The following is a 25,728-nucleotide window of genomic DNA, read 5'->3' as shown; positions in this document are numbered from 1 at the left end:
TTAGGTCCTGATTAGGAATCAAACTCAAAGTGGAATTTAGGGAGAATTTATCTATACAGAATCATAAATTAGATAAAGTCATTTGTCCATCAAAGGAGCAGCCCTCAACTCAGGATGTGTTATCATGAATTCCATTAGGTCAGGAAAAAACCTCTACAAAGAAGAAAATTATCCCCCTCCAGGATATTGGTGCCATCTTGTGTTGCTACAATGGGAAATTTATATTTGTTACAAGCAAACAAAATTTATATTTGTTTTTAGATGACATTGTCTAAAAGTTAAATACTGTTATTAGCTTTCTTTTACAGATAAAGAAAATGAGACAGGAATGCTAAATCAGTTGCCTTAAATTATTTTCCTTAGTTAAATTAGTTGCCTTACACAACTTATAAGTATTTGGAGTCTGATTTGAAGTAAAGGTCTACCTAACTGCAGGTTGCAGTTTTCCTGGCAAAGATACTTTATTTATAGACTCCAGGGATTATACAGCCTAAACAAGAAAAATCCACACTTTGAAGTGCTCAACAGTATATGATTCTCTGCATTTTAATGCAGCTTAAAGTCTTAGAACTGTCTGGAAGTCCTAAAGTTAAGTGAATTGCCCAGGGTTAGATAGCCAGTCTCAGTCAGAAGCCTAGGCTTAATCCAGAGCTTGCTGACACCAAGGCTAGATTTCTATCTTTTATGCCACACTTTTTCTTGCCAGGTCAATGAAATTCTAATAAAGGAAAACATGGAGAAATTGAATGAAGAATTGTATTATTAAAAATTGAAGCCAGAAAATGGTGTTTTTTAAGAAAATATTGACACCCACTTTACTATTTTCAGGACCAGAGGCTACAAACAAATATGTAAATGAATTTGTACTCAATTATTAGTACAAAGTCTTTAAATAATTTTTACATTAATGTAACAACTCAGAACATAAATGGGTCAGAGATCTTTCCATCCTTGAAAATATCTATGTTTGTCTCTAAGAATGGAAGCAAAAGACTACTTCCATACTCCCCTTCTTCAATCCATATTCTAAAACATTTACATCAGAGCTTTTTCCCCCTTCTCATAGATGCGTACAACAAGAAAGGTCTCGGTCTGGCCAGTGGGCCTTGTTGGTGGACGGCGATATGAACGCCCTTTGGTGGAAAATGGCAAAGTCGTGGGCTGGTATACAGGCTGGAGAGCTGATAGACCATTTGCCATAGACATGGCAGGTAAGTGGGCACCAATGGCATCTTTTTTTTCCTTTCATGAATATTGTTTTTCTTTTTTATTTAGAAACTCACTGTACAAATAAGAAATATAACTTTAGAAGCTCAATTGGAATCCACATGCCCCTGAAATTATACCATTTTGACCTAATGAAATATTTAACAAACCATTGACTGTAGTCAGTTAAGAAAAGTAGCAATTTATTATGCAAGTAGAAAATGCTTATGCCATATGTTTAACTACCATTGAAACTTCTTGGGTGGAGGTTAGGTTGAGTGAAAAATGAAAATTAACCCTGTGCACACTGATTAGTTTGTAGTATGTGCAAGACTTTTTTTAAAAAAAAGTACAGTACATAACTGTTTCATTTTTTAAAAGTGGTTGCTACAATAACATAAAATTGCATTATAAGTCTTTTGTTTGTTTACTTTCTGCATGGAGTCTTTCTTGTTTGCATTCTGTAACCAGCCCTAGCAAGTGGAATAGGGCCTTTGCTAGGCCACTTGTCCAAAGATGCTGCTTTATCATGAAATGACTCATTTTCTGTGAGATATATAAAATGATGACAGTGATAACTGTGGCAGAATATACTTTGAAACACAAGGCATCATGGAAAAATCACTGACATCTACAACCCAGTAGATGAAGGCAGAAAAGCTTCAAAATTGATGTCATCAATCTTCAACCATAAAGCATAATTCTGTCTCTCTGTCAGCCCATGCTTGGTCAATCTTTTGTGTGTACATCTCAACTGCAAGACAGAATCCCCAGTGCTTAGAATTCTAATGTGGCAACAGCTGTTTTCTTAACAAGAGAAGGATTACAAAAACGACATGATTTTTCAAAAAGGAGTTATTCTTATTAGTGTTCTGGTAATGGAGGCTCAGTTGACCATCATGAGAAGATTGAAGGAAGTAGTGTCAAGAACCCTATTACCCCCCAACAAGCTAGTACCCAAGGACAGTCGCCCTCCCTATTGATCCAAACTTTGATGACTAACCCTTTTCCCTACTTCTTGAATTTGGATAGAATTTTCAAGTTAAGAATTATGTAAATTCATAATGCATGATGAAACTTTGAGAATCACAACTCTCTGTAAAAACAATGAATAAGTATGAATAATTCAACATTTAATGAGAGTATTCTTTCTCCTATAAACACATTTAAAAGTGGAGAAGAAAATTAGAGGCCAGGCTTGGTAGCAGAAATTCAGTGATTCAAGTCAGTACACAGTTATTAAGTGCCTATTATGTACCAACCATTGTAATAGGCACTGGGGAGATAAAGAAAAAAAAATGAAATAATTCCTGACTACAAGAAGCTTATATTATATAGAGGAAGACCATGTACACAATTAGGTATAGTATATTCAAATTTAATATGAGGTAATATTTTGGTGGGGAAGAAACTAGCAACTGAATGAGGCCTGGAAAGATTTCATATAGGAGGAGGAGTGAGGTTTGAGCTAGGCTTTGAGGAAAGCTAATATTACAAAGAGGCAGAAATGAGGAGGGAATGTATTTTAGGGATGAGGAATAGCCTGAACTGTGTTACAATGGGAGATAAAATTTCATATGTCAGAAATAGCAAAAAAATCAGTGTGGCTGGAAGAATATTTTCATTATGCAGTTTTACTGGCTAATCTCCTATGCTTGGAATTCTCTTTGCTCTTCTCCATCTCTTAGTTTCCCTTCTTTCTTCAGTTCTCACCTAAAATCCCACTTTCAAGAAGCTCTTCATGGTATTCCTTAATGAAAATGTCTTCTTCCTTATTTCCAGTTTAATGTCTATTTATCTTGCTTTTACATAGTTATTTGCATTTAGTCTGTACCAATAAACTGTAAGCTCCTTGAGGGCAAGAACTGTTTTATGTTTCTTTGTTTGTTTTGAAAAGAAAAAGATTATTGCTTTCAAATAAATATAGTTACCACTTTTTTTTTTTGGTTTTTGCAAGGCAATGGGTTTAAGTGACTTGCCCAAGGTCACATAGATAGGTAATTATTAATTGTCTGAGAACAGATTTGAATTCACATCCTCCTGACTCCAGGGCCCTGCTCTATCTACTGTGCCACCTAATTGCCTCTATAGTTACTACCTTTAATTCAATTCAACCAACACCTAAACTAATGATGTGTTTTTATTGATTGATTGATTTTTAATGATTTATTTATTTATTTTCACATTACTTCAGTAATCTTGTGAAAATAAACATAAATCTGATACTTTCCTTTATCACCCGTTGACTCCATCTTTTTTTTTTTTAAGGCAGTAAAGTTAAGAGACTTGCCCAGGCAATTATTAGCTGGGCAATTATTAAGTGTCTGGAGCCAGATTTGAACTCAGGCAATTATTAAGTCTTTTGACACTTGAATTCAGGTCCTTCTGACTCTAGGACAGGTGCTTTATCCACTACCCCACCTAGCTACCCTCTTTTTACATTTTTATTATAATTTTGTTTTTTTGGTGGGGTGTTTTGGGGTTTTTGCAAGACTATGGAGTTAAGTGACTTGCCCAAGGTCACAATAAGTATCTGAGGTCAGATTTGAACTCAAATTCTCCTGACTCCAGGTGTTCTATCCACTCTGCCTCCTAGCTGCCCACATTGACTCCATCTTTATACAATATTAAATCATTATATTAAGCTTCCTCCTGTGCCTTGTCTATATATGCTCCTTCTAACAGCTCTTATAAATAAGAAGATTCATATGAGTTATCAGTATCTTTTCCCATGCAGGAATACATGCACCTCAACATCATTAAATCCCTCAAAATTAGTCCTCCTCATCCACTTTCTCTATGCTTCACCTGAGTTATGTACTTGAAGATCAAACTTCCTGTTCAGCTCTGATCTTTTCAACAGGGAAGTTTGATATTCCCCTAATTCACTGAATGGCCATCTTTTCCCCTTAAAAGAGGATGTTTGGTTTTGCTACCTCCCTTATTTGCTTTTCAAAGTCTTTTTTTGAGCTTTTCCATAGTTGATTTTTTTCCTTGTGGAATATCACATTCGATATCCTATGAATCCTTAATGTAGACACTGTCAAATCCTGACTGTACTGCCATGGCAATTGAATTGTTTATTTCTGAGTGCTTGTAATACCTTCTCTTTGACTTGGGAGTTCTGGAATTTGACTATAATATTCCTGGGAAAGTTTTTGTGAGGGATTTCTTTCATGAGGTGATTGGTGGATTCCCTTAATTTCTGTTTTACCCTCTTCTTCTAGGATCTCAGGACAATTTTGCTGGATTATTTCTTGAAAAATGAAGTCTTTTCCTGGTCATGACTTTTTTTAACCTGCTAATTTTGAAATTATCTCTTCTGGATCTGTTTTCTAGGTCACATTTTCTTTTAGTTTTTCATTCTTTTTGGTTTTGTTTGGTCGTTTCTTGATTTCTCACAAAATCATCAGCTTCCCTTACCTCCATTCTACATTTGAAGGAGTTATTTGCTTCAGAGAGCTTGTCTCCTTTGCCATCTGGCCAATTCTGCTTTTTTAAGGCACTCATTGATCTTTTGGAGCTTTTTCCATTTGACCTAAACTGATTTTTAACATACTATTTTCTTCAGTATTTTTTGTATCTTCTTCACCAAGCTGCTGACTTGGTTTTCATGATTTCCTGCATTGCTCTCATTTCTCTTCTCAATTTTTCCTCTACCTCCCTTTCTTGCTTTTCAAAGTCTTTTTTGAACTCTTCCATAGCTTGATACCAATTCCTATTTTTCTTGGAGCTTTGGATACCAAAACTTTGACTTTGTCATCTTCTGAGTGTATATTTTTGATTCTTAATAGTTCCAAAGTAATTTTCTATGGTTAGATTCTTTTTTTTTCTGTTGTTTGTTCATTTCTCCAGCCTATGACCTGATTTTATTGTGTTTCAAAGCTTTTGGTGTTCTTTTGGGACACCCCCACCCAGGGACCTTAATTCTTCCAATGTCTTAGGAGAGGCTCTGACTGCTCTCCTGGACTGTGCTTTGGTTTGTGGATGACCTCTGTGGATGACTCCCCCCTGTCCTGAAGCTGTGAGGAGAGTCCTAGTCTAAGACTGGGCCCTCAATCTGAGTATGGGCAAAGCAGCAGAGTCCTGCCCAAGGGATAGCAGAGAGACCTTTGCAGTCTCTCCCCACCGCCTTATTTTCTAGGGATGGAGCACACTGAAAATAGCTGCTTGGTGACTCCTCAGGTACCCCAGTGGAGGTTTTCCCGTGGCATCACTCTGGTGTAGCAGAGTTCTCCCACTGACCCTCCAAGCTGTCCCTAGCAATCCTTGGGCCAAGAGGTCTGGAAACCACTACTGCTGCCACAGACCCAGGTGACCCCTGGGACCCAGGTGCCCCAAGGCTAAACCTGAAAGGCTGGAACTGGTTTGCTACCTGGTTGCACTGTGGCTCTTTCCAAACCCAGTCCAGAGGAATAGGTCTTTCCCGCTGATCTACCAAATTGTCTTGGAAAGGAAAATTGTTCCCCTCAGTCTTTCTGTGGGTTCTGCTACTCTATAATTTAGTTAGAGTCATAATTTTATGGCATTTGGAATTTTCTGGGGAAGAGTTTCTGGAAATTCCTGCCTTCAACCTGCTATCTTAGGTCCATCTCCCTGCAAGAATTTTTTTGCCTTTCTTTGTATCCCTGGTGCTTACAAAGTGTCTTAGAGTTTAAGCTACTTGAGGAGAAGGATGTCATCTTTTTTTCCTTTACATATCTCTTAGACCCCACTTCAATGTTTTGTAATCAGTCAATCGGTCTGTCAAATAGTAAGCATTTAAGTGCTCCTTAGTTGCTTGTCACTCACTGTTCTAGTTGCTGAAATGTAGATAAACAAACTAGTTCCTGCCCACAAGAAGCTTATATTTAGCTGAGCACATAGTAGATAATGAATGATAGAATATTTCATTTTGTATCTTGACTTTATCACTTTGCTGGTAGCTTAATTCATCGATGGTCCTCTGTAATTGTGGCTGATCATAACCTTGATTAGTTCTTTTAGGACTTTACTCTGGCCATCGTTCTTTGGATTCTGTTACTTCACTCTGAGTCAGTTCATGGAAATCTTCTGAAGTTTCTCTGAAGTCATATTTTCTCTCCACTCAAAAAACTACTTCTTCTATGCTTCCAGGTCAAATCTCTCCTCCCTCAGTTGGTCTTTCTCAATTTCTGCTCTAGTTCCCTATTCCCTTTCATCCCTGAGCATTCTTTCTGAGGTTATCTTCCATATATCCATACATATGTATATATTGTTGCCACCATTATGATGTGAGAATGGTTTGATTATGTATTTATTTAAGCCTCATAGTTTTACACTGTGTTTGGCACATGGTGGGAACATAAAATATGCTTATTCACAGATTGAAACATTCTTAAAGAACCAGAAGGCAGTCCTGGTCCTCTAACCCTAGCATTTTACCACTTTTCCTTTATTTGTATGGCTATGAGATAGCTGCATTGATTTGCAAATGCTTTTTGGATTCAGGCATATACTACCCAGTTATACAAGGCAAATTATATACTCTCAAGTGAAACCATTAGACCAATATTTTAATTTATATTGGCTTGTCAGATTTTGAACCTTGTCCCTTCTATAGAATGGTTGTTTGAAAAAAATGAAATTTATAGCAAAAGCATCTGATGCAGTTCTGAATTCAAAGCTTTTGAATTATGTAAAGTATCAAGATGTTTTGAATTACATGAAGGTTCAGAGTTTCCTTTAAAAAAAAATCATTTTCCTCTTAGGAAAGCTCTCTCTTGTGTTTTATTCAGAGAAAAAGGTAACTAGTCCTACAGACCTTCTCCAGTGCATTCTCCTGATATGGCAATGACCCTGAATTCTTGAAAGCTATGTCAGTGGACTCCAAACTCCACCTGATTTTCCTAAGCCAGAATGGAGTCACCTTCAATGAATTTGTGTGTCTCTTGTCCAGTCTAGATAAGTTCTAAAAACTTCATCATAATAAAATCAGCCGTCAAGTGATTAATACTTTTTGACCAAGGTTAACTCTTGAAATAATCTATTAAAATGACAACATATCTTAGGAGAATAGAAGCACAGATTTGGAGCTTAAAGGAATATTAAAAGTAATACAATCTAAACTCATGTTATAAATGTGAAAACTGAGGTTCAGGTGGCACAGTGGATAGCGCCCCAGCTCTGGAGTCAGGAGGACCTGAGTTCAAATCTGGCCTCAGACACTTAATAATTTACCTAGCTGTGTGACCTTCAGCAAGTCACTTAACCCCACTGCCTTGCAAAAACTAAAAAGAGAGCAAAAACAAAAAAAAAACTGAAGTTCACAGTAAGTTTCCCAAGATCACACAGATATCATGAAGGATCAAGTGAACCAAACATTTATTTTTAAAATGTCCACATTGGACTAGTCACTGTACTAATAAGTGGCAGAGCTGCAATTTCACTTTATGTACTCTGCCTCCAGATATCTACTACTGATTATTTCATGCATCAGGTCAGAGAGGATGAAAGTTCAGATCTTTGGATGAATCTAAAAATTGGGGAACGAGAGAGGAGGCATTGTATAAGATGAAAAAACCAGGTCTAGTTCTACTATTATTCTAAATTTGGTCAGCTTTCTTGATCCTCATAAGGCCTTCATTTCTTCATCTTTAAAACAACTTTGAGAAAGTAAATAAATAAAGTTCTAAAACTAAGATTCTGTAATTATTAGAACAGTCTAATGGTTACTTGAATAAATGTACAAGCATTTCTAGGCTGTATTTTGTGTACACCACGACTATAATCTTTTTTTAAGATTGTAAAATATTTTTATCTTTTGTATCCCAGGATGTTGCCATTTACTTTTTTATTCTTAACCTAACAAACCTAAATAAGACAAGCATTTCTATAAACAAAGCAGGACAGGAAAAAAGAGGATTTGTCTATGTTAATCTGGAACTCCACAACATGTAACATGCTTTTCCTAAATTACAGCAAATTCTGCATGTTGTTTTTTCATTTTTTCCTCTTTGTCTCTGTTTCTTACTGACTTTTCTTCTATTCTCTTCTGTACATTTTTGAAAATACATCATTGAACTGTTTTTCCAAGTTTTTCTTTAATATCATTTTGACAACTCTTCCATCAAACTTCCCTAATTCCCCCCCCAAAAAATTTTGAAAGAAATAAAAACTCTATGTATTAAATATGCATAATCAGGCAAAATAAATCCTGACATGGTCCATGTATGAAAATGTCTTATTTTGCATTTTGACTTTATCATTTTACTGTTTGGAGATAGGTAGCTTAATTCATCAATGATCCTTTTTAATTGTGGCTGAACATTATGTTGAGTAGTTATTTTAGGTTGTTTTTACTCTGGCATTTGTTCTTTGGATTCTGCTCACTTCATTGAGAGTCAGTTCATGCAAATCTTTCAAAGTTTCGCTGAAGCCATTATTTCTCTCATTTTTTTCAGCACAGCATTAATGCTCAATCATATTATATACATCATTTGTTCAGTCATTCCCCATTTGATAGAAACTCCCATCAACTTCTAGTTCTTTGCTGCTACAAAAAGATATTTGTATTTTTGTTTATATGTACACTTTATCTCTGCTTTTGATTTCTTTGAGGATTAATAATTATATTTTTGAGCCAAAGAGGATGTACAATATAGGGGGTTTTGGACATAGTTTCAGATTGCTTTCCAGATTTGAGACCAATTTATATCTCCACTAACAGAAAATTAGTGTGCATCTTTTTCAATAACTTTTGCAACATTTACCATTTTCCCTTTCTATGTTTTTCAAAATTTTTGCCCATTTGAAGGATATGCAATTGAATTTTAGATAGGTAAAATCTGAAATAACTAAGGAAACAAGTTTGTGTTTCTGAGCATATCCATTTATTATGTATATACATGCCAGTTGCATAACAAATCAGAACCATACCTCCTCAGCTTGGCACTGGACTCCAAATAGAGAGAGAAATTTTCATGCATTAAAAGAAAATAATTAATGGAATATAGACCAGGATAGAAGATTAGGTCATCTGATTTCTAATCGGAGGAAAAATAAAGGACTTTACAAAGTAGAGAGCCAAGAGGTACAATTCCCTGAAATAAAAAAAACTATATGTATTTAGTCAAAAAAACAAACAAACAAACAAACAAGGAAACTGTAACTATTTGACCAGAACACACAACTCGTTTTCAGAGGAGACATGGGGGTTGCTTGAGATGTGTAATTATACAAAAATTCCTTGCATCAATCTTGGGATCTGACTGGATTTCTAGTCAGCAAAACCTAGGTTCTTTATTAAGGGTCTCTAAGCAACAGGTAGAGGTGGTCCAACTTCCCAGCCACACAGAACTAGGATGCAATAGTACATTAAAGTTTTCTCACAATTCCCATAACTGAATAAAGTTTTTTTTTCCCCTACAAAATACAGAGTGAACTGGACCCATAATTGAACAGAAAGGGAACTGAACTAGATCCAGAATTAAGTTACAAGATGACTTTACTCGATTCCCACAATTCTCTTAAATTCTAGAATTGTATTAATTTGCACTTTACTGTTAGTGATTGAATGTTTTTTCATGTGGTTATTGATAGGTTATATTTCTTACTTTGAGCCCTGCCTGTTCGTATCCCTTGAATGGTGCTTGTCCTTATATATCTTGGATATTAAATGTTTAACAGAGAAACTTCCTGCAAAAAGATTTTCCTAGTTAACTATTCCCTTTCTAATTTTAACTATATTCTGTTTATCTGAAAATATTTCACGTCTTAAAATTCAAAATTGTCTGGGGTTTTTTTCTTTTACTCTGCCCTATGGTTTGCTTGATCCTGATCTCTTTCCCTACCCATAGTTGCAATAAGTTTATCTTCTAACATATCTATAATGTCATCTTTTCTATCTAAGACATATATCTACTTGTAACTTATCTTTATATATGATATGAGATGTTGTCTACTCAGACTGCTTTGCAATTTTCTATAGAATTATTTTTAACTAGTGATTCCATGCTCCAAAAGTAAGGTGTTTTTTTTTTTTTAATGAACACAGTGGTCCCATATTTGATTACTTTTGTATGTTGTATATCTTTTCCTTTCCAATGATTGACTTCTCTTTTCCTTAATAAGTGTCAAGTAGTTCTGTTGCTTACTGCTTTGTAGCAGTTTGATATGTAGTACTGTAAGATATTTTTCATATCCACTTTTTAGAAATATTTTCCCACTAATTCTACTGATTTATTACCTAAAATAGAAAAGTCTCAGGCAAAACCTTCCAAGTAGAATAATTTATTTGTAAAGCTAGCAGTTATCAACAAATCAAGTCCTCTGCCTCCTTAGTAGTCAGAGACAAATAACAGATTTACAGAGCTCATTTTAATAATGAGAAAGAGGAATTACAGGTCACAGAAATCTTGAGAAACTTCTTTTAACCATAATTCAATTGGATAAGGCAGGTCATTTGATTTATGGTTAGGCTAGGTACCTCCTGAAGCAAATTGAGTATATTTTGATACTATTGCCAACTTTTCAAGTGTGGGCATTTCAGGGGTATAAAGGGACATTTCTTGATTGTGGCAACTAATAAATGTAGTGCTCATTCGGATTAGCATCCATATCTGTCATCCTACTTTTCAAAGTGAGATTGCCTTAGTAATCTTGTTTTGGGGGCAGCTAGGTGGCGCAGTGGATAGAGCACTGGCCCTGGAGTCAGGAGGACCCGAGTTCAAATTTGACCACAGACACTTAATGATGACCTAGCTGTGTGGCCTTGGGCAAGCCACTTAACCCCATTGCCTTGCAAAAAAAATAAAATAAAATAAATTATTGTTTTGTAACCAGATATTTGTGGTTAGGAATGATACTTTTATCATACTAATGACAACTGACTGATAAGAGGAACTTACTTCAGGGAGCTGAAGAACAAGATTCTGTCTCCTTTTACTAAAAGGAACTTAATTTTTTGAAAAAAAAGCATTATAGTATTTAGTTTAGTTTAATGAGTGACTATTTCAGCAACGATATATGTATATTCTAAATTATACACTAATAAATAGTGATTGCTAATAAAACCTTATTAATCTATTAATTTCTAAAATTCCCCTGTTTGATCTTTAAGGAAATCAGTTTTCTTTTGAATCCATTCTTTTTCCTCTCTTAGTTTTTGCAAGGCAATGGGGTTAAGTAACTTGCCCAAGTTCACACAGCTAGGTCATCATTAAGTATCTGAGATCAAATTTGAACTCGGGTCCTCCTGACTCCAGGACTGATGTTCTATTCACTGCGCTACCTAGCTGCCCCTTGAATCCATTCTTGACCTTTTGTTTCTTCAGATCAATAATATAATACTGGAAAAGTAAATTAACTTGGATAGTATTGTCATGTTTTTATATTGATTAGTCCAACCATAGCAACTAAAAGCTCTCCAACGATTCTGTCAAGTGTTTTGTAGTTGTATTTCTCTATTTCATACTTGTAGATTATCAAATATTTTATATATCTTGTAATTATTTTGAACAGAAATTTTTAAAAATTTCTTACTGTTCATTTTATTGGTAACAAATGCCTAGAAAGGCTTATGATATTCATTTTTTTTAAATATCTGCTACTCTGTAAAAGTTGTTGTTTCAATAATTTTTAGTCTAGAATTCTTGAAACAAGTCATTATATTATTTTCAACAAGTGATCATCTTACTTCTCTTTGTCGGTACTTATTTTCTAGCATTTTATCAGATATGCTAATACTGGACCTGTCTATCTTATACTCCTGGGATAAATCTAATCAGCTCATAGTATAAATAAATTTTTGATAGACTTCCTATATAATCATCCTAAAATTTTACTTAATAATTGTGTTAATATTCATTAGTGTTAGTTTGCTTTTTCTATTGTGACTTTCCCTGATTTATATGTCTTAACCATATTTGTATCATGGAAGAAATGTGACAGGATCTCTTCTTTTCCTGTTTTTGCAAAGAGTTTGTTTATTTTTGGAATTTGTTATTCTTTGAATATTTGATAGAATTATTTTTTTTTCCCTTTGGGAATACATTTATGCAGGGTTTTTTTGAAAATGAGCTTTTTGAATCCTTATTTTGAATTCTCTATTTCTCTATTTCTCATACTGATGATCTGTGTATTTTATTTCTATAAACATTAAACCTTTTCCTTTAAATTATTAGTTTGGGGCGGCTAGGTGGCATAGTGGATAAAGCACCAGCCCTGGAGTCAGGAGTACCTGGGTTCAAATCTGGTCTCAGACACTTAATAATTACCTAGCTGTGTGGCCTTGGGCAAGCCACTTAACCCTGTTTGCCTTGCAAAAACCTAAAAAAAAAAAACAAAAAAAAATTGTTAGTTTTATTGTCATATAATTAGGTAAAGTAGCTGTAATTTACTTTATGTCTTTTTCATTTATTTTGAATCACCTTTTTTTCATTTTTGACAATGGCAGTTTTGTTTTCCCCTTTCTCTGCTAAAATCAGATGAAGTAACAATTTTTGTTTAATACATTTTTTTGCAAAAAAACTAGCTTTTAATTGTAATTATAAATTTCATGGTTTTTTCCTTTCTTTCATTTTCTATGCCTAGCACAGAATTCTACTTGAGACAATCTGCTTCTATTGCCACTCTCATCTCTTGTACTGCTTCATTAAAATCCACTTTTTTAAAATATAGAATTACACTTATTTTTTTCTAGGTATATTATTCTTGGTTGTGGGATTTTATCTTTTGTCTTCTGAAATATTTTTCAAACTCTCTTCTACTTCATAGGAATATTGACCAGATGCTTCCCCTTGTAGCTTTGCAGTGCTTTGACCTGGAAGTTTTAGATTTTTACTGTTATTCTTGAGAGTTTTTATTTGGATATTTAAGGAGATAACAGGTGTTTTCACTTTATACTCTGATCTACTAGTTCCAAAGCATTTTCTCATTTCTGATTTCTTGAAATATGGTATTTAGGGTTTTTTTTGGTAATGATTTTCAGAGAATCTGCTGATTTTTTTTCTTTGACATCCTTTCCAATTCTCTTTTTTTTTGTTATGACATACTTTACATTTTATGCTATTTTTATAATCTTTTGATTTTCTTCTAGCATTTTTTTGTCTTATGGAGTCATTGAGTTTTATTTGTTCCATTCTAATTTTCAAACTGTCATTTATTTGAGTGAAGTTATATCTGCTTCTGTTTTTTTTAATTTATTTTTATTAAAGATATTATTTGAGTTTTACAATTTTCCCCCAATCTTGCTTCCCTCCCCCCACCTCCCACCCCCCCACAGAAAGCACTCTGTCAGTCTTTACTTTGTTTCCATGTTGTACCTTGATCCAAATTGGGTGTGATTCCAGAGAAATCATATCCTTAAAGAAGAGAAGAGAAGTCTAAGAGGTAACAAGATCAGACAATAAGATATCTGTTTTTTTTTTCTAAATTAAAGGGAATAGTCCTTGCACTTTGTTGAAACTCCACAGCTCCTTATCTGGATACAGATGGAACTCTCCTTTGCAGACAGCCCAAAATTGTTCCCAATTGTTGCACTGATGGAATAAGCATGCTTCTGTTTTTTTCCTAGGATTCTGTTTTCTAGTTTTTTCTTCTAGATTTTATTTCATTTACAATATAATTTTAAAGTCCTGCTTAATTTCTTCTAGAAATTCTACCTGATGTTATGTCTAAACTGTGCTTTTTTCTTTTCCTTTTTTCTTTCCATTTTTTAATTGAGGTTTTAGAATTATTCTCATCTACTAGGTTTATGTTTTTGATTCTTAATATTTCGTTATTGGTGGTATTTTCTTCGTTTCTTCATTTTTTCAAGTCATATTTCCTTAATTGGGTCTTGGGCTCAGAGGCAATATCGACTAATAAACATTTATTAAGTGCCTGCCAAGACCGAGGCACCATGCTAAGCATTGGAGATACACACAAAAAAAGGCAAAAGACAGTCTCTACCTTCAAGGCATTTACAGTCTAATTGGGGAGACAATATGCAAAGAAATCTGTACAAAGCAAGCTATATCCCGGATGAATAGGAAGTAATTAAGAGAGGAAAGACACTAAAATTTAGAGGAGCTGAGGAAGGCTTCTAATAAAAGATGGGATTTTAGTGGGGACTCAAAGGAAGCCTGGGAGGTCAATAGGGCAAAATTTGCTTCTGGAGGACCACTGTGGGTCATTGTTTGGCCCTGGTATTACCTGGTGACCCTTCGTATGTGTTCTGGTCCTCTGTGTATTAAGTAATGTGTCAGAGAGGATATTGCATCCTTAATTTTCATTAGCCTAAGTGTATGTTGCAGGGTGCAATTTAATTGATACCCCACCTGTCTAAGCTTTACTGACTCCCATTTCTGATTCTGAGTCTGAGTGAGAGAGCTGCAGTCTTGCCCATCCTGGTCAGAGTTTGAGTGGAGTCTGCTGGCCCACTAGTAGATTGGGAGGCTTTGTAAGTTCAGAGCAACTAAAACTGCAAGCTTGACCCTGGTCCAAGCAACTTGAGCTTGTCAGGATCTGAGGTAATGAACCCACAACCCTGATAGGATCAGAGTGACACAACAATTGGCTTACCCCTGGTCTGTCTTCCCCAAGATGGATACACAGCTGCAAGCCCCAGACTTAGTTTGAGGCTAGACAGCTTCTCTGAGGTCCTTCTTAACTAGACCCTGTACTCTTCCCCTGTGCCCATCATCCTCTGGCTGTCTTGCTGTGCCAACATGGACTGGAAAAAGAAATCCAGTGTTGCCTTTCCTTTAATTTCTCAATCACCACTTGATAAGGAACTTCTTTCTCTGTCTTTGCTGGAGAGTGACTTCTGACTCCACCATCTTTTCAGTCTACCATCTTTGTAGGTTTTACTATATGATCATAAATCCTTTATGAGAATGCAAATAAAGTGAGATCTGAATAATTGAATCCTACTAGGAAAAGGCCAACCTGAATTTGTGAAGTTTAAATATTGAAACTTTTTTAGAAATGTAATTTATTATTTGAGAAATAGCATTGCATAGTAAATAGAAGCATTTCCTCAGGAAGAATTGGATTTGAGTCCTGCTTTTGACCCATGCTAGCTATGAGATTTTTGAACAAGACATTTAATTTCTCAGTGTCCTTTCTAAGGCCATATATTGCAAAGGTGCCACTGCATTAGAAAGCACTTTTAAACAGTGCATCCCCAAAGTCTTTAAGTTTTAAGCTTTACTAGCTTACAACGACACAAAGACTTTTGAAACAATCTATGTTGACCTTAACTCCTCACTCATCCCATCAGGTTGCCATACCTTGCCATTTTTGGCACTTACACAGGCTAGACCTTCATTTAGACCTTCATCACCTCAAGCCGCAATTATTACAAGTCTTTTGGTTGGTTTCCACTGCTCCAGTCCTTTCTATACACCGCTGCCAAAATAGATCTTACCATGTGCCTTTCTACGTCAATCAGTTCTTACCTAGTCCCTATAGGGTAAAATATAAATCTGCTTAGTCTTTAAGTCCTTTATCACCTAGCACCATCCTATCCAGATTCACTGGACATTATCCCTTCTGCCACTGCAAATTCAGACCCACAGATTTTCTCTCTTTTTCCTTACACATATCATATCTGCCATCCCCTTGTGTTTGCTATAATATTCCTGGAACATAGTCCTTCCTTCCTCATAGAGCCTCTTCTTTTAAGATGCAACTTAACTGTTATTTTTGGATGAAATCTTTCTTGAACTTCCCCAGTTCCTAATGCCCTCCCTCTTAAATTACCTTGTGTCTATTTGCTTTGTATACTTTATTTGTATTTATTCACTTTATATTTGTTATATGTATTTGTCTCCCCCTATTAGAATGCATGCATTCCTGTGAATAAGAACTGTTTAGTTCTTTGCATTTGTATCTCTAGTAGGTTTTTCATAAATACTCCTTGATTGGTAGAGAAATTCTTCACTGGAAGGTCCCTGCACTATTAAAATCCAAGATGTAGTAAAGAAAAATTATTTTTGGAAAGTTTTTTGATCCCTTAATTTCTGTGACACTGCTTTCTCATGGTTCTCTTCATACCCATCCTACCAGTCCTTCCCATTTGTCTTGGTCTTCTCTTTTCCCTCTACAGTATCTTTCTTGGTTATCTTAATAACTTCCATGAGTTTAGTTAATAACCTCCTTGCAGATGACTCCTAAATCTATATATGTAGCCATAAAATTACCATGAATTTCAGTGTAATAGTTCCAATCGCTTGTTAGACAACTCAATGCGAATATCCCACTAGCCTCTTAAACTCATTCTTTCCCAAATGACTATTTACCCCACCAACCCAAAACATGTTTCTACAAATTTCATTATTTTTAATGGTCACGGTATCCTACTAGTCTAACAGGGACAAAATGTTGGCAATTTCTTTGACTCTTGTTTTCCCTCACTTTCCATGTCTAATCAGTTGCCAAAATCAGTATATTTTTCCTCCAGTGTTTCTTGTGCACATATCCATCTCTTTATGTGCAGTATCTCTGTCCTAGTTCTGTGGTAGCTTCTGTGATAGTCTTTCACCAAGACTATTGTAATGGTTTTCTTGATTTTCCCTCTATAATAATCAGTTAGCTTCCAGGATTCCACTGACTCCTACTTAGTTGACCATCAGGCAAGACCAGAGATGTACCATTTACTCTACTACTTTTCCTTCTTCACTGCCAGAATCAATGACATACCTCCTAAACAGATTATCTCCCATAGGAGCAGCTCTATTTGCCCTGAGGCAGAACTAGCTTATCTGAGGATTGGAGGATGAGAATTTCAAACATGCCACAACCTTCTTAAATCAGCCAGATCTTTTGACCCCACTCATACTATCCTTGGCCAGCCAATTATACAGAACTTCCATCTTCACCTCCCATCCTGTATTTCCTTGACCATTTTGCCATCTTCCCAGTTTCTCTCCAGCCAGAGCAGTACCTCAAATCTAGACCACTAACTATTCTATCCCATCATGTATTCTATCCCATCCTATTACAACACCCTGGCTCTCTTGCCATCTATCCTGTTCTTCATGTTACACTCTTTTTCTACCCTATTTCCTACCCAGGCTTTCAAATTCCTGTTTTGAATTTGGTAATCAAATTGATAGTGCCATATCGCCATAGTACTGGAGAAGTAAACTAGCTCAACTGATTAGGCAAGTCAGTGGTTCAGAGTCTGCTTCTAAAGTACCATTCCCAAATAGGGGTTAAACTCCCTATTGTATTTAGGTCTCCAGAGCAACTAGGTGGCAAAGTGAATAGAGAACCAGCCCTGGAGTCAAGAGGACCTGAGTTCAAATCTGGCCTCATACACTTGAAGCTGTGTGACCTTGGACAAGTTCATTTTAACCCTAATTGCCTCACATCCAGGGTTGTCTCCAGTCATCCTGATCCATATCTGACCACCATCCTCCAGATGGTTCTGGAGGAAAAACTGAGATTTAGCATAGCACCCCCTCATCCCTGATGCCATGCTCTTCTTTGAGAAGGAAGGAAAAGCATCACATCATCATTTACATCTCCAGCTCTTATTTTAATGTTGTATTTGGCACTATGACATTCCTCCCTCCTTTCTCTCCTTTCTTTTTCTTCCTTTCTTTCCTCCTTTTCTTCTTTTCTTTTCCTCCATTTCCTCCTCTTACCCTGCTACTCAATCAGCTTATATGGTAACTTAGTCACAGTTGCCTGGAGCAATGAAGAGTTAAATACATTACATATATCAGAGGCAGAAGTTGAACCCAGAGCTTCTTCCATTCAGTTATCAATATGTTGTTCCTAAAGCACAGATCTGATCATATCATTTATTCCCTTGCTTATTAAGCCTTTTTTGGCTCCCATTTTCTCTAAGTTCTAATACAAGTTCTTCTGGCATTTAAAGTCTTCTCTTGCCTGGCTTCAATTTACCTTTCCAGGACAATTACACTTTACTTGCATTTACACAATTTGCTTCTTCATGATTTGTGACATCCCATCTTCCATTGCATAGACTGTTCTATGCTCAGAATTCACAGCCTTCTCCTGTGTGCCCATAAGAAGGTTTATCTTTCATTAAGGTATAATTTAGGTGCCCTGTCCTCCATGAGATACTTCTAATTACTATCCTTCTTAGGATATTCCCAAGTAGAATCTAAGCTCCATAAGGAAGGGACTGATTCATTTTTTGTCTTTGCATTCATGATGTTGAAGACAATTACCTTTGTCATAGGAATTGAAGTTTAATAAATTGTTGATTTAAAGTAAGAAAGTATCCTGAACTCAGGAAGGAGAAGAAGGAGATCATGGATATGTATCCTTCCCTCCTTCCCTTTCTTTGAGCTGTTGAATTTATGTGTGTTTCCCTCTGTTGGGTAATTTTATAGTTTTGATGGTCCTTTTTTAAGTCTTGTAATGTTGGAAGGTTGAGGGGAGCTAAAGAGTAAAACCACTACTTGATGACAGAGTAAAGGATTTATAAACACTTTACCTATCTAGTTCCAATGCCCTTGCTTTCTATGTGATGACAATCAATCAGCTAGCCAGTGATCAAGTAATTTAGTGCCTGCAGTGGAACAGGCTTTTTGAGAGCAAAAAGGAATGCAAAGTCAAAAGTAAAACATTCCTGGTCCTTGAGGTACTTATATCTTCAGGCAAATGGTAATCAAGAATTTTCATTTTAGCTTCTGATCTATGATCTGTTTTCTAATAATCCTTTTCATGTGAATGGACCAGAGAAAGCACTTGTAGAGAATTACTACATATGTTAGATAGATTAGTGAAACATTTTTTCTTTAATTAATTAATTTATTATTCTCATTTTGTACAAATGTTTTTTTACATTAATAAAATATTCTTGTTTACAAGTAAACAAAATACCCCTCCTCCCCCATGAATATAGATAGACTTGCTTGGGTGAAAAAAGTAAAGGGGAGAGAAAAAAATTAAAATTAAAAAAAAATAGTAATAATTGTAGGTATGGCCAGGTGGCTCAATGGACGAAGCACCAGCCCTGGAGCCACGAGCACCCGAGCCCATATCCAGCCCCATAAACCCAACAATCACCCAGCCGTGTGACATGCAAGCCACCCAATCTCCACTGCCCTGCAAAAAACAAAAAAGAAGAAAAAGAAAAAAGACCCAAAATAAAATAAAATAGTAATAATAGTAGGGGTGGCTGGGTGGCAGACAGACCATTGGCCCTTGAGGCAGGAGCACCTGGGTCCGAATCCGGCCCCAGACACCCAAAGATCACCCTGCTATGTGGCCCCAGGCAGGCCATCCAGCCCCACTTGCCCTGCACCCTCCCCCAAATAATAATAACAAAAAATGTGCTTGAATCTTTGTTCCAAAACCAACAACTCTGTCATGGGTGGATCTCATTCTTTATGATAAGTCTATCACAAAAGTTACTTCCATATTTTTCCACCGTTACCATTGCTGATCGCAACTCCCTCCTTTCATATTTCTCCACTACCATGTACTATATTTTCTCTCTCCTTTCACTCTGACTCTGCTGTAGGGTCACTGAGTGGCGCAGCAGACAGATCCCTGGTCCTGGGGCCAAGAAGCCCTGAGCTCCCATACCACCCCTTAGGCCCAGAATCCACCTGGCCCTATAGTCCTGGGCAGGCCTTCCAATCCCAGCCCCTTGCAAGAAGTAAGAAAGAAAATGTTTTATATCTGACCACTCTCTCTCCATGATCCATCCTCTCCTCCTTTATTCACATCCCCATCCCTTCCCCCGCTCCCCCCTCCTTCTGACTCCAGACGTCTATACCCCATTGAGTATATATGCTGTTTCCTCTCCTAGCCATCTCTGATGAGAGCAAAGGTTCCCTCATTCCCCCTTGCCTCCCCTGCTTCCAAATCATTGCAATAGCTCATTGTAATAAAAAAAATCTTACGTGCAATATCTTGAACTGTTCCCCCTCTCCTTTTTCTTTCTCCCATTCCATTTCCCTTTTTTTCTATTGACTCCATTTTTACACCATATTTTATCTTCGAATTCAGCTTTCTCCTGTCCTTCAACTATAAAAGCTCTCTCTACCTGCTCTATTAACTGAGAAGGTTCATATGAGTATTATCAGTGTCATTTTTCTATGCAGGAATACACGCAGTTCATCCTTATTAAGTCCATCATATTTCCCACCTCTCCTCCAATCTCCATGCTTCACCTGAGTCCTATATCTGAAGATCAAACCTTCTGTTCAGCTCTGGCCATTCCAAAAGGAACATTTGAAATTCCCCTGGTTCATTGAAAGTCCATCTTTTTCCCTGGAAGAGGACATTAAGCCTTACTGGGTAGTTGATTCTTGGCTGCATTCTAAGCTCTTTTGCCTTCCTGTATATTGTATTCCAAGCCCTACGAGCTTCCAATGTAGCTGCTGTTAAGTCCTGTGTGATCCTCACTGCAGCTCCATGATATTTGAACTGTGTCCTTCTGGCTGCTTGTAATATTTTCTCTTTGACTTGGGAGTTCTGGAACTTGGCTATAATATTCCTAGGGGTTGGTTTTTTGGGACCTCTTTCTCTAGGGGATCGGTGGATTCTCTCCATTTCTATTTTGCCCTCTGCTTCTACAATATCAGGGCAATTTTCCTGTAGTAATTCTTTGAAAATGATGTCAAGGCTCTTTTCCTCATCATGACTTTCAGGTATTCCAATAATTTTTAAATTATCTTTCCTAAGTCTGTTTTCCATATCAGTTGTTTTTTCAATGAGATATTTCACATTTTCTTCTAATTTTTCATTTTTTTGTTTTGAAGTATTGATTCCTGATTTCTGGTAAATTCATCAATCTCCCTGAATTCTATTCTTTGTCTGAAGGATTTGTTCTCCTCAGAGAGTTTTCTTATCTCTTTTTCCATCTGGCTAATTTTGGTTTTTAAAGCATTCTTCTCCTCAATAACTTTTATGAACTGTTTTATCCATTTGACCTAAGCTGGTTTTTAGCATGCTATTTTCTTCAGCATTTTTTTGGATTTCCTTGACTAGGCTGCTGACTTCATTTTCATGTTTTTCTTGCATCTCTCTCCTTTCTTTTCCCAGTTTTTCTTCCAACTCCCTCATTTGATTTTCAAAGTCTTTTTTTTGAGCTCTGTCATAGCCTGAGCCCAATTTCTGTTTTTCTTGGAGTCTTTAGATGCAGGAGCTTGTGCTTCCTCATCTTCAGACTGAGTGTTTTGATCCTTCTTGAGCTCATTTGCAAAATATTTCTCAACAGTCTTCCTTTTGTTTCTCTGCTTGCTCATATTCCCAGCCTAAGCCTGTTTAGGGGGGTGCTTCCTGAGCTTTTGGGACACTCCCACAAGGGTCTCAGTGTGTGAGGCTCTGTCCTCCCTCCTGGTCTGTGAATGACCATAAGCACCCCCCTCTGCCATGGGGCTGAGGTGGGGGGCCCTGCTGTTCTATGGCGGGCCTAGACTGCAATCAGATTCTGAATGTGGTCAGAGCCCCAGATTCCTGTTCCAGGGACAGAGCTCTGCAGTCTCTCTTCACTCCCCTCCCTAGGTTCAATGGGCTCATGCCCTGGGGGCTCCTGCTTACCAGCTCCGCCTGCTTCTGTTTCTGGCTCTGGGCTGCAGAAAGACCAAGCTGTGTGCCCTGGGGTCTGGGCTCCACGTGCTCACTCTGGCAGAGGTCCCCCGCTGTTCCCCCAATTTGTGCTCGGTGCTCCTCGGGGTACAGCTCAGGAGACTCCCCCGCTGCTGTGAGCTGGCTCCCAGCACCCTGGGGCTGCCTCCAGGAGGCTGAACTTCTTTCCCTCTGGGGGGCTACTCCTCTGACCCCAGGGAGCAGAGTCTTTCTGGTCTTTTCCAGGTTACCTTGAATAGGAGAACTGACTCACTGGGTCCCTTTGTTGGTTCTGTCTCTAGAAAATTTAGTCAGAGTCCTTAGCTTATGAGTTTTATCAGAGAGCGCCTAAGACTTGATCCCTTCTTGTCGCTATCTTGGCTCCGCCCCCCGGAAATATTTTTTCTTTAATCTATCTCTAGGCAAGGAAAATAACTTGGATCTACAGGACCCTTCTTTGTAGAATATCAGAGGTTCATAGGATCATAGATTGAAGTTGGAAGAGACTTTATAGTCCATCTAGTCCAACCACTCCATTTTATGAGTAAGAAATTTGAGATCCAGAGAACCATACAGAGTTGCTCAAGGCCAGACTTATAATATGTGGCAGGGATTTGAAACTAGGTCATCTGACTTGGTGCAGGATGGAAAGATGTTAGAGAGTTTGATAGGAACAATCATCTAACCTCCACTTTTGTGCAAATTATGCTAGTTTTGATTTAAAAGAGATTGAAACTGTCCTAGAAACTTGATTAGCTCAGGAGACTAAAGGGTCGAGTTGTTTAGTGCCTTCCCTCTGTTGATGTTCCAATTTATCCTGTATATATCTTGTTTTTACATAGTTTGCACGTTGTCTTCTCCAGTTCATTGTGAATTCCTTAAGAGCAATTTATTGGGGGGGGGGGGAACAGAGCCAAGATTGGCAGTGTGAAGACAGGAATTCCCAGAAACTTATTTCCCCCAAAACTCCAAAAGCCGTCAAATTATGACTAGCAAAAATTTAGTGGGGCAGAACCCACAGAAAGACTGATACAATTTGCCAGTCCAAGACAACTTAGAAGTTCTGCAGGAAAGGTCTATTTCACCGGGACCAGTGGTTGGAAAGAGCCGCAGCACAGTCACAGTGCAGCACAGCTGGGCCAGGCACCTGAGTCCATGGAAGAGGGGGCAGTTTAATCATCAGAAACAACCGGAAGGGGTGGTGAGAGAACTGCTACACCAGAGTGAGTGCCAAGTGGAGCTCTGACCTCAGAGCATCCCTGCAGTGAGAACCTGCAGTGGGAGTCAGCAGAGCTACCCAGCACATCCAGAGTGCAGCCTACAGACAGTAAGGAGGATCAGGGGAGACTACAGAAGTCTCTCTGCTCTCCCTGGTACAGGACTCTACTGTATGCCCACACCCTGATCCAGGTTGCAGTTTGGGCAACCATACCATAGACGGGCAGGGACCCCCCTCACAGCTACAAGGCAGAGGGGAAGGCCTGAATACAGGCAAGAGAGCAGTCAGAGACTCTCACAATACCTTGGAGGAGTTAAGGTCCCTGTGGGTTGTCCCCAAAACCCCCCAAAGCCTAGGAAGTTCAGTAAATTAGTCATAGGCTGAGGATATGAGTAAACAGCAGAAAAAGAATTGGAGCACAGAAAGTTATTTGGTTCCATGGAGGACCAAAATACATCCTCAAATGAGGAAAAAAAAATCAAAGCTTCTGTATCCAGAACCTCTAAGAGAAATAGAAAATGGGCTCAGGCTATGGATGAGCTCAAAAAGAGACTTTGAAGAACAATTAAGGGAGGTAGAGGAAAAATTGGGAGGAAAAATGAGAGCAATACAGATAAATCATGAAAACAAAATCAGCAACTTGGTGAAAGAAATACAAAAAATATACTGAAGAAAATAATATGTTAGAAACCAATTTAGGTCAAATGAAAAAAAGCAACACAAAAGACAAATGAGGAGAAGAATGCCTTACAAAGCAGAATTGGCCAGCTGAAGCAGGAGATAAAAAAAGCTCTCAGAAGAAAATAATTCCTTCAAATGCAGAATGAAACTAAAGGAAGTTGATGACCTTGTGAGAACTCAGGAAGAAATAAAAATCTACCAAAAAAAACCCCAAATTATAAGAAAATATGAAATATCTCATTTCTAAAACAGATCCAGAAGAGATAATTTTTAAATTAATGGGCTACCTGAATGTCATGAACAGGAAAAAGAGCCTAGATTTCATTTTTCAAGAAATAATACAGCAAAATTGCCCTGAGATCCTAGAAGCAGAGGGAAATTGAGGGAATTCACAATCACCTCCTGAAAGAGATCACAAAAGAAAAACTTCCAGGAATATTATAGCCAAATTCCAAAACTCCCAAGTCAAAGAGAAAATACTAAAAGCTGCCAGAAACAAACAATTCAACTACTGTGACTCCATGGTCAGGATTACACAGGATCTGTTAGCATCTACATTAAGGGCTCGTGGGGCTGGAAATATGATATTCTGGAAGGGAAAAGGTCTTGGCTTACAACCAAGAATCAACTACCCAGCAAAACTGAACATCCTCTTTCAGGGGAAAAGATGGACTTTTAATGAAACAGGGGACTTTCAAGCTTTCCTACTGAAACAACCAGAGCTGAACAGAAAGTTTGATATCCAAGTACAGGACTCAGGTGAACCATAGAGGGGGTGGAGGAGAAGGACTAACCATGAGGAATTTAATGATGTTGAACTGTTTGTATTCCTGCATGGGAAGAAGATATTAATAACTCATATGAACTTTCTCATTTATAAGAGCAGCTAGAAGGAGCACATATAGACAAGGCACAAGAAGGAGCTGAATATAATGGTATAATACAGTAAAAAGATGGAGTTAATGGGTAATAAAGGAAAGTACTGGGAGGAAGAGAAAAGAGAGGAAGAAGGGGCTAAGAGATTTCAAATAAAAGTCAAAAAAAAAGCTTTGACAATGGAGTGGAACAGGGGAAGGAGAGGGGGAATTCTCATCAGAAATGGCTCAAAGAGGAAATAACATACACACTTGATAGGGTGAGGAAATCTACCTTACTCTAGAGAAAAATGAGAGGAAAAGGATGTGATAAGGGGGGATGGGGGAGGGAGGGGGGAATAGGTGATAGAAGAGAGGGAAGATTGTGGGAGAGGGTACTCAGATAAGACACACTTCTGAACAGGGACAGGATGAAAGGAGAGAGAGAATAGAAGAGATGAGAGTGGGGAGGAATAGCATGGAGGGGAAATACAACTAATGATAGCAACTGTGGGAAAAATATTGAAGCAACTTTGCTGGTGGCTCTAATGTGGAAGGCAACTCATTCCAGAGACAGAGCCATTGGTATCTGAACACAGACTGAAGTATACTTTTTTCTCTCTCTCTCTTTGATCTTGAGGTTTCTCACCTTTTTTGGGGGGGGAGATATTACAATTACTCTCACCACAAGATTATTGTAATAAATAAAATAAACAAACAAAAAACTGTAAAAAAGAAAGAGCAAGTTATGTCATTTGCCTTTCTCAGCACTTTGCAAAGTGCCTGGCTTACATAATAAATGCTTAATAAATGTTTATTGACCGACTATTGACTGACTCAAGTTCAGACTATCCATAAGGAACTACTGCCATTTTCTTTGATACTTGGTAATCTACAGTTTAGACAAGGGAAATTTGTTTGGCTGATTCAACTCAAGGACACTGAAACCTTCCTTTCTCCTACTATATATAGGTTTATTTCCTTTGTTAACTATTAGATGATCTAGGAGTGACGCATTATGTTTCACTATCAAACTTAAACTATTGAGGGGACTAGCTTGAGTCAGATATGACCAAGAACATCAATTTATGGCTCTAAAGCAGGAGGGTAATGTCTGCCCCAAGGACCACTTATGGCCCACAAAGTCATTTGGTCTGGCGCTGCCACACCAACTGAAGGCTGTATTCAAAATTCAGTAAATCTAGGAACTTATTTTTAGGGGTGAGTTAATTAAATGTTTGATGAAATAAAGCAGGCCAATCTTTAAGT

General features: G+C 37.4%; 1 protein-coding gene across 1 annotated transcript in view; it reads left to right on the top strand.

Moving 5' to 3' along the window:
- The window catches only part of B3GAT2 (beta-1,3-glucuronyltransferase 2), a 92,125-nt gene that overhangs the window by 40,378 nt on the left and 26,019 nt on the right, over positions 1-25,728 (top strand). The window contains exon 2 of the mRNA XM_074237314.1: positions 1,067-1,211. Coding sequence (XP_074093415.1) covers positions 1,067-1,211 — 145 coding nt within the window. The remainder of the gene's footprint in view (positions 1-1,066; positions 1,212-25,728) is intronic.

The sequence above is a fragment of the Macrotis lagotis genome, chromosome 5, assembly GCF_037893015.1.
Source record: "Macrotis lagotis isolate mMagLag1 chromosome 5, bilby.v1.9.chrom.fasta, whole genome shotgun sequence".
Classification (NCBI taxonomy): domain Eukaryota; kingdom Metazoa; phylum Chordata; class Mammalia; order Peramelemorphia; family Peramelidae; genus Macrotis; species Macrotis lagotis.
This window is presented reverse-complemented; position numbering and strand designations above follow the sequence as displayed.